At 45.4% G+C, this 12,733-nt stretch overlaps 1 protein-coding gene across 3 annotated transcripts in view; it reads right to left on the bottom strand.

The window, feature by feature from the left end:
• Positions 1-11,939, bottom strand: part of NEDD4 (NEDD4 E3 ubiquitin protein ligase) — a 125,376-nt gene extending 113,437 nt beyond the window's left edge. Inside the window, exon 1 of one of the 3 annotated variants that reach the window (XM_082733829.1) lies at positions 11,689-11,939. In XM_082733829.1, coding sequence (XP_082589955.1) covers positions 11,689-11,733 — 45 coding nt within the window. In that variant the 5' untranslated portion in view covers positions 11,734-11,939. The remainder of the gene's footprint in view (positions 1-11,688) is intronic. The other 2 variants (XM_082733830.1, XM_082733831.1) reach the window with 2 other exon arrangements.
• Between the last annotated feature and the right edge of the window lie 794 nt (positions 11,940-12,733).

Here is a 12,733-nt window from a genome sequence, read left to right as displayed (position 1 = left end):
TTTATTTATTTATTTATTTATTTTTAAAGATTTTATTTATTTATTTGACAGAGAGAGAGAGATCACAAGGAGGCAGAGGCAGGCAGAGAGAGAGAGAGGAGGAAGCAGGCTCCCTGCTGAGCAGAGAGCCCGATGTGGGGCTCGATCTCAGGACCCTGAGATCATGACCTGAGCAGAAGTTAGAGGCTTTAACCCGCTGAGCCACCCAGGCACCCCTTGAGCAACCATTTAAAATGTATTATTTTAGTACATGTGCTGCCGAAGCGAGCACTTAAAATGTATTATTAATATTACATGTTGTATCATGTTAACTAGAAAATATCAGGATGCAGAGTGGTATCTATTCTATGATAACTATAAAAATATGTGCTGATGGATAAATATTAGAAGGAAATATACAACTGCGATAGTAACTATTTTAAAAAATGAAATAAAATAATGAGATGATAGGGGTGCCTGACTGGCTCTGTTGGTTGAGCACCTGACTCTCAGTTTTGGCTGAGGTCATAATCCCAGGGTGTTCAGATGGAGTCCTACATCAGGTTTCCTGCTCAGCGGGGAACTTGCTTCCCCCACCACCACCCCCCCACCGCCGCCACACTCTGCTGTTTGCTCTCTCTCTTTCTCTCTCTCTCTCTCACTCTCTGTCAAATAAATAAATAAGATCTTTTAAAAAAAATTTTTAAATTGTAGGGGTGCCTGGGTGTCTCAGTGGGTTAATCCTCTGCCTTCAGCTCAGGTTGTGATTCCAGAGTCCTAGGATGGAGCCCGCCTTGGGCTCTCTGCTCAGCAGGGAGCCTGATCCCTCCACCCCCAGCTGCTGCCTACTTGCGATCTCCGTCAGGTAAATAAATAAAATCTTTAAAAAAAAAATTAAATTGTAGTTTTTTTTAAAGACTTGTCCTTCCTTCTAAGTCCAAATACTATTTTTTCTACAAGCCTTCATAGCTGAAACGAATTTGCCCCTTTTGCTGTGAAAGGCCCCTTTTTATAGCACTTATCACATGTGGTCTCCTGTCTGAGGAGATAACGATGTGTCTTTTTCCACTATTAAAATTGTGAGATTTTGAAGCTCAAGAAGTTTATCTTTTCATTATCTTGGTATTCTCTGTGGAACCCAGCAGAATAATTGGCACATAGCAGGGGCTGACAAATTCTTGATTAACCTCAAAGCTTTCTGAAGTAGCTGAAAGTAGAAATAAGGCACTTTATGGAAAACAGGGGAAAGTTTGCACAGTGAGCCCAGAACACTGGCCACCAGATCTACAGCGCCCAAACAGAAGACTGGAAGACTTCTCTCCGAGGAAACTGATGACGTGGCAGGGGGGTGGAGGGAGAGGAACCAAGTGTTATAAATATTTATATGTGGGAGTCCCACTGGAAATAACCCTATCTCCAAACAGTTCTGTCAACAGTACCTGCCCACTATACCGATGATGTACGTCAGCAAATGAGGAAGTAAGTTAGGAGAAAGGACTAAGTAAAGAGAAAAGATTAAGGAAACAGTGGCTCCAACGGAGAAAAGAGTTCAAGAGAATTCTCACAAGAACGGCATATAGAAGTCTGCAGGGGATGGCTACAAAGCAGGTGTAGAGTGGAAGCAGTTCAGATGGATGCGACAGAGCAAGAGGCTGTCCCCAACTAGAATGCAGAAAAGGGAATGGATAGCATCCATTATACATATATATAGATAGAACATCTGCATGGAGTAGTTCTAAAGCTTCGTCAGACAGTTTGCAAATTTGTGACACGTATATAGAAAACTAAAGTGAACAAAAAAATGTGCACTAGTTATAAACATGACATAAGGGTTCTGATGTGATTACTGTACTCACACAATGCAATAATATAAACACCGCACATTTATTTTAAAAACTGCTAGAGTAGAAAGGAAGGATGTATTTCTTATCTTTCTCCTTTTTTTAATTTTTTTTTTGGCAACATGTTAGATCATTTATGGTGACCATATTTTCAAAACTAAAAATCTGAACCTTGGACTGCTAGCAGGTTTGTTCCTCTGCTGTGTAAACTGACTTGAGACATTTTATAAAAATGCCAATGCTAGATGACATGTACCAGAAAATCCATGAAATGAGGACAGTCCCAGTAAAGGTGGCGTGTGTAAGTGCTATGGATTTGCTTACATGGTCAAAGCAGTGTTTGGTTGTAGTAACCATGATAAACTAGAATACCCAGAATCCTTAGATTTAGGACCAGCTGTGGTTCTCAAAGCGTATTCCCTGGACCAGTGGTAGGAGCACATGGGAATTTATCCAAAACACATGCTTTCAGGCCCATCTACTGAATCAGACAGTCTGGTGGGGACAGTAGTCTGTGTTTTAACAAACTCTCCAGGTGATTCTGATGAACACTAAAGCTGAGACCCACACGTAGAGCATGAAGGTAAGACAGGGAAGGGCTATCATTAATGCAGCTCAGGGACTATTCCCCAACTAGAAAACTATAACTTTAGTTATTCGATCCAAACCATATAATTTCTGAAAAAGAACAGCTCCTCGTCCCGTCACATTTTAACACTACTCTTACATGTGATAGCACCATGCACGCTTCTTTATACACGAAATGCCTCTGGAAAGATACACATCAAGCTTATTAACCTATGTTTGTGGGAAAGAAATTTTCATAAGATTTGTAGATGAATGTTCACAGTAGGTTTATTCACAGTAGCCGAAAGCTGGAAACAATGGGAGTGTCTGTCAAAAGGAGAATGGATAAAGATCTGGTATACTCATACAATGGAATACTACTCAGCAATAAAATGAATGAGTTGCTTTTACAAACAACCACATGGGTGACTGAAAAACATTACGTTAGACAAAAGGAGCCAGATACAAAAGAATACATACTATATGATTCCATTTCTATGGAGTTCCAGGACAGGCCAAAGGATAAGCATGGTGATAAAAGGTTGCCTCTGGAGAGTGAAGTGGGAAGCTGACTGGAAGAGGGCCCAAGGGGACATTCTGGAGTGATGGAATTTTTTTTTTTTTAATATTTCATTTATTTAAAGAGAGTAAGCAGGGAGCCCAATGTGGGTCTCCATCCCAGGACCCTGGGATCATGACCTGAGCCAAAAGCAGACACTTAATTGACTGAGCCTCCTAGGTGCCCCAGGAGTGATGAAAATACTCTCTATCTTAATTGCGCTGTGTGTCACATGCGCACTGTACGTCAAAGTGTATGTTTAAAAATCTGCATTTCACTGTTTGTAAGTTTTACTCCACTCCCCTTCTGAAGCCCTGCCCAAGAAAAGAAAAAAAACAAAATAGAGAGATTATCAGACAAAAACAAAAACCAAGGAAGTTTATCACCAGCAAACACTAAAAAAACTTCTACAGGATGTACTTCAGGCAGAAAATAGTGATCCTAGGGGCGCCTGGGTGGCTCAGTGGGTTAAGCCGCTGCCTTCGGCTCTGGTCATGATCTCAGGGTCCTGAGATCGAGTCCCGCATCGGGCTCTCTGCTCAGCAGGGAGCCTGCTTCCCTCTCTCTCTCTCTCTGCCTGCCTCTCCATCTACTTGTGATTTCTCTCTGTCAAATAAATAAATAAAATCTTTAAAAAAAAAAAAAGAAAAGAAAATAGTGATCCTAGATGGAAAGCCAGAGATGTGACAAGACATGAATAACAAATAGAGAAAAAGTTAAATACCTGAGGAGCAGAGAGTAACTCTAAAAAAATGTTAGTGATGATGATGATGATGATGTGTGAGTGTGTGTGTGTGTGTGTGTGTGGTGTCCACACACATGTTTGGCGAGTTTCCCTCATCTGCCTGCCCGGGCTCTGCTCTTCCCTCCTCTCCACACTCATCTGACACCACCACCCTAGTCTTCTTCTTCCTCTCCATCTTACCTTCTGCACACGCAGTGAGTTCTGCCTACCTGGAAGGCTCCTTTGCCCCAGTCTTTGCCTCACTAACCCCTATTGATCCTTATGTTCATCTTAAAGATGACTTCCTCAGCCTTTCCTTATTACTCTATCCCCTCCTTCATACCATGGGAGATGAATTCATCGTTCCTGTTGTAACTTTTATCTCACCTGCCTTTTCCTTCATACCTATAAAATGTTTGTGTGATTCTGTATTTACTGTCCTTTTCTTCCTGTAGGTGATAAATTCAGTGAGGTCTGTCATTCATCACTATCACCTCATGGCCTGATCCAAATGCCTCACCCATAGTAAATGTTCAACAAATACTTAAGCAAATATAAAATTCAAGTACTTCAAAGGTCCAGCTAAAATCTACTAACAAAAAAAGACAGAAGAAGTGGAAGAACATAAGAATGATTACAAGTTAATTTTGCACATGTTACATTTGTTGCCTTCAACAGAAGAGAGTCTCTTCTGTTAAATTCTTCTATTTGGACAACTATTTGCAGAAGGACAGTGGAAAGACCAAGTCTTTGGTATTAAAGAAATCTGAGATTCAAGTGCAGATCACTAGCTACCTAATAGGACCAAGTCCTTGAGCAAATCACAATCTCACATTCCTTATCTGTAAAATGGAGATAACACTATCTACTTCTGCAAAACTGTTTGGATGATTACAACTAAAATATGAGAACATGTGACCTGGTGCTTGGAATACAGCAGGCATTTAATTAGAGGCAGCTCTGAATATATTTAGACTGACGCTTTTACCTTAAAGGAGGATATTTTCATGAAAGCATCTTTATGCAAAAACAAAACCAAAGAAGTTTATTACCAGCAAACACTAAAAAAACTTCTGCAGGATGTACTTCAGGCAGAAAATGTGACTTGACATGAAAATATGACGTGATGGTTCACATTCATTGCCAGTGCACATCTCATATGGGAGGAAGCCAAACTTTTGGGTCAGGCCACAGGGCTATGATTACAGACATATTAATTCCTCAAGACTTCAGAAAAGTCTTATGAAAGCCTTTTCTCATTTGTTTGTGCTGTCTTTCTCCCTGCATTTCTTCTCCTACCTTCTCCCTCCATTTATCCTCTCAAAACTTTGATAGGATTAGCAACGGGAGCCAGACTAACAAGTGAAAGGTCAGTAACACCGACCGCCACAGAATTCAGTAGACAGTGGGTTTAGCCATTCAGATCAGCAATCTTACATTTTTTCAGTGCTACAGAATATTCTTAATACCAGACACAGCTAGGGAAGGGGGAATCAGCTGATGTAAGGATCCTGCTCTGACAGGTGTCAAATACCTAGGCTGAATCACCAAGAGTGACAAAGCCAGAATTCCATCCTAGTCAAATTTTATTTTCTATACCCCTGTTTACCCTAAGTGATTTATTTATGGTGCCGTCCAGCTCCAAGATCCTATTCCTATATGATAGATGAATTACTAATAGTTAACTGTAAAAAGATACATACATATAGTCCCCTCTAATCTCGGCCTGGTGCAGAGGAATCAACGTTGGGCCCAGCTTAGGCAGGGGTTGGGTGGAGGAGGCAGTCTGACGGAGGTTCACGGTCAGCAGGCTCATCAGCCTGGGGCAGGAGAGGAAAAGGGCGGTGCCATGCAGAGACCCAGCAGTCGGTGCCTACTGACACCGGGCCCCGGCGACGCTGGGCCCCAGCAGTACTCCTACTAAAGTGGAAAGTTGTAGACAGGGGACATGCCTGCGTGCTTGGGAAATCAGGGATATCAAAAACATAAGTAAAGAGACCGGGCAAGTAAGTAAAAATAATGAGAATAATAAAAAGTCAGAATTTTTACTCGTAGAGAAGGTACTTATGGCTGGAAAGAACCCTGAGGCATTAGATTTGAATTCGAAAACTAATACGAATTCATGATTTTTAAATACATGTATACAGATTGACATAGAAAGTGATATACGTTTATGTGTACACACACACACACACACACACACACACACACACACTTTTCTTTACTGCTGAGATGGCTAAAGAGCAATGACATTCAACAGGAATGCGCACTCTGAAGACCCCAATCACTGAAGACTCCAATCTTGGCTTCTGAAAGGCTTTATCTCCTAAATGTTACAGACAGCAGGGGGCCAGGTAAAATACAAGAGGAGTCTGGAGTGTCTGCTGCTAGAAAGTCAAGGAGGGATCAAAGGATGGGGACTTGTCACAATATTAACTAGGAACCCCCTTGAAAGGGCTTCCACTGACCAAACGGTGATCATTTGAGCAACAAAATAGTTAATGATAGTAAATAATTACAACCCATTGAATAAGGTGGAATTCTACCTATTTGTGCTCATATAAATAAGCTCTTCTTACACAGAATGCCAACTAATAAAGATGGAAATTTAAAAAAAAATAGTGGTGTTTGATTCAAGTGTAAGTCATCAATGAATGCTCAAAGAGCTGGATGGGAATCTGATGAAGGGGAGGCCACTGGCCTAGTCTCTGCAGACATCCCCACAAGATACTAATCAGTTATGAGGGAGGAAACAGTGACGTTACAAAAAAGAAACCTGGTGGGCACCAAAATAATCAAGTGAGCAAGGTTATCGTTGATGGTGACGGACAAATTAATATTGTGCACCCCTCATGGGAGGCACAGCATCGTCTCTGTGATTCCTGCCAAAAAAGCATGGCTGTGCCATGGCCCTGGGAAAGCAGTAAACAGACCCAGGCCGGGGAACCTCCTACAGGTCGTACGGCCTGTACTCTGTAACAGTCAAGGAACTATACAGATGAGAAGAGACCACAAAGCCATGGCAGGTATCCACAACCTATGCTCCTACCTGGGCTCTTGGACCAGAAAGGAAAAAGAGAAATTATGAGAACACCTGGCAAAGACTGATGGGCTCTGCACTTTGGAGGGTAGTGTCATATCAGTGCTGATTTTCTGCCTTAGAGGAATAGACAGCTGTTATGTAGGAAAGTGTTCTTGTTGGGGCACCTGAGTGGCTCAGTCAGTTAAGCAACTGCCTCCGGCTTGGGTCATGATCCCAGGGTCCTGGGATCCAGCCCCATATCAGGCTCCCTCCCTCTGCCATTCCCCCTGCCACTCCTCCTGCTCATGCTCTCTTACTTTCACACCCTCTCTTAAATAAATAAAATATTTTTAAAAGTTTGCTTGTTAAAAAAAAAAAAAGTGTTCTTGTTTTAGGAAAATACACACCAAAGTATTAAGAGGTGACAGAGCACTGGGTCTGCAGTTTGCCCTCAAATGGTTTAGAAGAAGAGGGGCATTAGGGGGCACCTAGGTGGCTCAGTAGGTTAAGCACCAGACTCTTGATTTTGGCTCAGGTCTTGATCTCAGGGTCATGAGATCGAGCCCCGTGTTGGGCTCAGCACTCAGCACAGAGTGCCCCTGAGATTCTCTCTCTCTCTCCCTCTGCCTCTGCCCTTCCCTCTGCTCGTGTGCACATGCTCTCTCTCACTCTCTCTCTCTCTGAAATAAATAAATAAATCTTCAAAAAAAAAAAAAGAAAAGAAAAAGATGAATGAAAATGGCAAAAAGTGTTATGGAGCAGTTGTGGAATGTCAACAGCTGGAGAACCAGCACGAGGAGGATCTGGACTTCTTTGCGCTGTACTTTCAACTCTTCTGCTGGGTTTAAAATAACTAAAATATAAACTGCTACAAAATAAAATCTCTTTATCCACTTCTTTGGTCCCATGGAAACCCATGAAAAATAGGATGATGCTGGGATTAAGGAGCTGCAAAAAAGGAGCAATGGCAAAATGAACACAAGAAAGTGTGGGAGAGGTGCTAACGCAGCTGGCTTCCACGGTGCTTCTCCTTTGTGTGCCATGAGTAGAGGTTTGGGAACTCGGTGTGATGCCAGGACAGGCCAAGTCTGCTTCTGCGTAGCACTGGGGTTCTAGAAGCATCAGCAGATGCCATTCTTAGTTACCCTGCTGCTTATGCACTGTTGTCGCTGTCCCCACCAAAGTCACCCCTTCCTCTACATGTGCAAACTGGTCTTCCAAACTGGCAGCAGACACTCTCAGCTCGTTCCCTTTCCTTCCCTCAGGTTTCAGGTGCAGGAAATGGACATCACTCTAGATGTTTTAAGAATAAAGAAGTCAGGGGCACCTGGGTGGCTCAGTGGGTTAAGCTGCTGCCTTTGGCTCAGGTCATGATCTCAGGGTCCTGGGATCGAGTCCCGCATCGGGCTCTCTGCTCAGCAGGGAGCCTGCTTCCTCCTCTCTCTCTCTCTGCCTGCGTCTCTGCCTGCTTGTGATCTCTCTCTGTCAAATAAATAAATAAAATCTTTAAAAAAAAAAAAAAAAAAGAATAAAGAAGTCAATCCAGGGAATTGGCTGTTTACAAAGTCATTGGGAAGAGCTGAAGGGGCAGGCTGCAAGGCTGGGCCTCCGCAGGCCCTGGAAACAGCTCAAACTGGCCCACCCAGGAAACTGTCACTTCTGCCTCCCCACCCCCCGTCAGGAAGACAGGGACTCAGAAGCCACCCCCAGATCTGCTGGCTTTACAAATGTACCCAACTAGTCATCAGGAAGCTGCCACCACCACAGATTCCGAAACTTCCTACCAATCTTCTCAAAACAGGTTACCAGATATTGAAACACTTTTGCTGGAAAAGTCAAGGTCTACAGGACTGTGCTTGTCAGAAGAACAAGCCAAAGAAACAAGAACTTAGGCTCCACTTCATTTCTACTTTCCAAATCTCAAGGAAGTGAGCCGTACAGGGAAAGCTATTTCAAAACCCATTTCCAGAATGCTAAGTGCCAGAAAGTATGAGAAACGTGCTGTTTGGCTTTCCAACCTCTGTCTAATAGGGAAGTCCGCTGAAAAGAGACTGGAAGGGATGCCGAATTCCACCGTCCAGAGCTTCCACATGCCTCCTCACCAAAGGTTGGTGGGAATTAGTCTCTATTGTTAATCCCAAGAGACTGTCAGAGCAAATCTGGTATAATTTATATTCACTACTTCCTTAGTTTGTTATTCTTTAATGACAACATTTTGCACATGAAGCCAGAACCTTCTCTCACTAAAAGACATTTATATGTGGAATAAGAACTAAAACTCACTGAAAAGTGACAGAGAGGAATTATGACCTAAACTTTGGCCTACTTCAATGAGCCACTAATATGCTCATACAGTGTGACCCAGTGGATAAAAATATTGGTTAAATCACAATGCTCTAAGAATCTTATATCCTATGTCTGTTCATTTTTCTTCTCATTTCAGTTTCAAATTTAAAATAAGAATCATCACTTTCTGCTGTAACAGAAAAGCTACCTTATTTTTAATCAACAGCAGAGGGCTGCCTATCCCCAAGTAGTCTGTGAGTTCTAGGAAATAACAGTCTTTCTTCAAAAAAAAAAAAAAAAATCTGAGGGGGGAGGCTCTTCTGAGCCCTCTTTTACTTTGTGATGGACCAGAAAATAAATGTCAAGTAAGAGTGATGAGATGACAATCTCTACCAGAAAACAAGTGATTTTTATCTTTCCCACCAGGCTGTGAGCTCTTCAAAAAACAGGCAGGGACTGTTTTTTCTCTCTCTATCCCTGGTGGACAGGACACTGCATGACCCAGAACAGACAGTTAATAATGTCTGTTGAAAGAATCACGCAGGGGAAGAAGCGGAAGACAACACTCCATCATCATGTCTCTTCTCTTCCGTCTGATCCAACTCTCTTCATTAATGTGGACAAAGCAGACAGAGAGAGCTGCAAGAACTCTGAGTCATGGCACTGACAACTGGACCCCCAACATGCAAACAGAGCGGGCCCCAGGCCATGCAACTTCCTAGAAGTACAAATCCCTCAGGATGCAAGCTCAGGAACACCTCATTTCAACGGGTGGAGTTTCTGGCCTTTAGCCCCAGTTGCTTACTGACCAAGCCACTAACTGCCATAATTCACATTATTTCATCTGGGCAGAAGCATGATGTGAGAAGCAGATCACGGAAAACACAGAACCTGAACCAAGAGAGGAGAGTGAACGATGCCTTCAGCAATATTCTATGATCGGCTGGCTTTGCTGGAAGGGAATGCAATGAGAAATCTGGAAATCAGGATCTACCACTGAGTAATAACAACAAAAAGGAAAGAAAGTCCAAGGCCAGCCTGATTGGGTTGAATGTCAGTTTGAGGTTATCTGCACTGAACAGCTTATGGTAGCAAAGCAGGGAGGTCTGACGGATGAGAAAGCTATCACAGGTTCAACACCACATTATTTTCCTCTGATCTCTTCTGCTGAACAATAATGGACTTTAGCAGGAATATCATCTCTGGCGATAGCATACTGACTGTTGTTTCTGGGGGTCTACCAAGCTGCCACCATTTTTCCACCACTTTGCTTCTCTTTTGGTAGCAATAATTAAGAAATTAAATTCTCATCTATCACATGATTAGTCTCAAAACACTCTAAGATAACTTGCCTGCATAAACAAGTTGCCCACTATTTAGATACAAAAAACTCTGAGATAAATGTAAAAGACATTTTGTAAAAGACATCTGAAGATACCAAGTTACTAAGAGAAGGAAATATTCCAACACTGTCAGAAGATAAATTTACAGTGATGTATTACAGTTAAGGTCTAAACTTGATAATAAGTATGTGTGACAGCTTAGCCAGTCAACAAAAATGCTTACATTTGATTTTTCCCCCCCAAACTGAACTAATCACTGTTAGACTGGATACCTTTTCATCTCCCACCCATTCCCATTTTTGAGACAATCATCAGGAGTTTAGAGAAGCCACATCTCATACTAAAACGGAATAATTTTCTTTCCGAATGGCCTCAGTTTTACTAATCGCGAGGCATCACCAGCCTAAATTATTTCCCTGCGAAGGGACAGCTTTGCCTTCTCAAATCATGGAACTTAATTTTTAAAGCGAACAGCTATGGGAAGTTCGTCCAAATATTTGTACCTGTTCGGCTTTTTTTTTCCCCCCTTAAGATTTTGTTTATTTATTTGATAGAGAGAGAGATCACAAGTAGGCCAAGAGGCAGGCAGAGAGAGATGGGGAAGCATGCTCCCCGCTGAGCGGAGAGCCCCATGCGGGGCTCGATTCCAGGACCATGGGACCCTGGGACCACCACCCGAGCCGAAGGCAGAGGCTCAACCCACTGAGCCACCCAGGTGCCCCTCGGCTTTATTTTTTTAAGTATCACTGAACTTGCCACACTGGACACTTGTTGCTAAACACGAAGAGGAAAATCTGTCTGCCTGCTTTCCCATCGCATTCTCCAGTTAGGGGAGTTAAAAACAATTTCAGACGAAAAAAGAAAATCCCAACTGCTTATGACACTTGGAAAGTCCGTGAAGTCCAGCGGGCCTGTGTCAGCGGCCGGGACGGGATGCTGAACTCCGGGGAAATCCACCCCCCGCCCGCCCCAGCACGCACCCTCGGCAGGGGGCGGCAGGAAGAGGCCGGCGGGGCGCCGCGCGTCCCCCCGCGCACCCACGCCTCTCGCAGCCTAGCGCCCCTCCTCGGCACTTCCTGAAGGAAACTGCAAGGAAGGCGGCGGCTCGGGGAGGACAGGGGTGTGGAGTCCCCAGCCCGGCGAAGAAAATGCCGCTCGCTAAAGCAAGCCCCCACCCCACGCACCCACACACCCGCACACCCGCGCGCCGGGCCGCCCCAGGTCCCTACGGCGCCTTGCGCGCTCCCGGAGCTCGCGCGGCGGGAACAGGGGCTGACAGCCGACTCTCGGGCCGCCTCCTCCTCCTCCGGTCCGGCTGATGAGCGGCGAGAAGGGAAGCCCACCCCGCAGCCCCTCGGCCCCCGCACCTCGTCCTCCGGGAGCCCGAACACCTCCACCGCGCAAGTTGCCATTTCCGAACGGTTCCAGCAAACCGGACGCGCCCGCCCCCGCCCGGGAGTGGGAACAGTAGTGAAGAGGAGGAGGAGGAGGGGGTGGAGGAGGAGAAGAGGGAGGAGGCGGGAGGGAGGAGGAGGTGGAGGAAGAGGAGGCGGCGCTCCCCCAGCGGCCGCAGCGCCTCCCCCGGCCCGTGCGCGCTAGCGGCGCTAGGAAGCGCGGCGGGAAAGGGCCGACGGCGCGCGTGCTGGGGCGCAGGGCTGGGGGCGCGCGCGGCGGGGAGAGCGTGCGTGGGGGCCTCGTGTAGGAGGCAGGCTTGTGGCGGGGCTGTGCGCGTGGGGAGTGCGCGTGGCGGGGGCGCGCGTGGCGGGGGCGCGCCGTCCGCTTCCGCGCGGGGAAGCTGACGAACGTGCCGGCCTGCGAGAGTCGGGCAGCCCCGGGCGTCGAGTCGAGCGGGCGGTGTAGGCCGGGGAACGTCAGTCCTTCCCCTGGGAAACAACGCTGCGGTTTTCCCCAGCAACAAGTCTCACTCAGATCCGCTCCGGAGCTCGGCCTCTTCCTAGCCGCCTGGGATCGGAGCGCTTAATCCCAGCTTCACCACGACCTAAAGATCAGAGCCCTTTCTTGAGGGTTGGGGCTCTGCTGATTCCAGTAGAAGCCGGACCCTGGGACTTCGTGGGGGGAAAGCCCGGTCTGAGCGAGGCCACAAATGGGCAGGCCTGAAGGGATCTCATCGTTCTTGGATTCGGGATCTGAAATGCTCTCCTTGTGATTTCTAAACACTGTGCCAATTCACAAGCCATTTCCTGTCCTCTGGTCTATCTTCAAAGCCTACCCATAACAGCCTCTAGGCCAGAAAAGGTAGCAAAGAAAAGGGAAAAAAATGCAACGAACTAGGTAGGACTTCCGGTGCTATGGAATAATTGTGCTTATTTTATAGTCATGTCTGACAGATTTTATAGTTCCCTAATCACAAGAAGACTCTGGTGCTGGGTAACTGATCTAACAAGGGTAACA

This window comes from Mustela nivalis (genome assembly GCF_964662115.1).
Source record: "Mustela nivalis genome assembly, chromosome: 6".
In the NCBI taxonomy this organism is placed as follows: domain Eukaryota; kingdom Metazoa; phylum Chordata; class Mammalia; order Carnivora; family Mustelidae; genus Mustela; species Mustela nivalis.
Note: the sequence above shows the minus strand (reverse complement) of the source record. Positions and strands in the feature narration are given on the sequence as shown.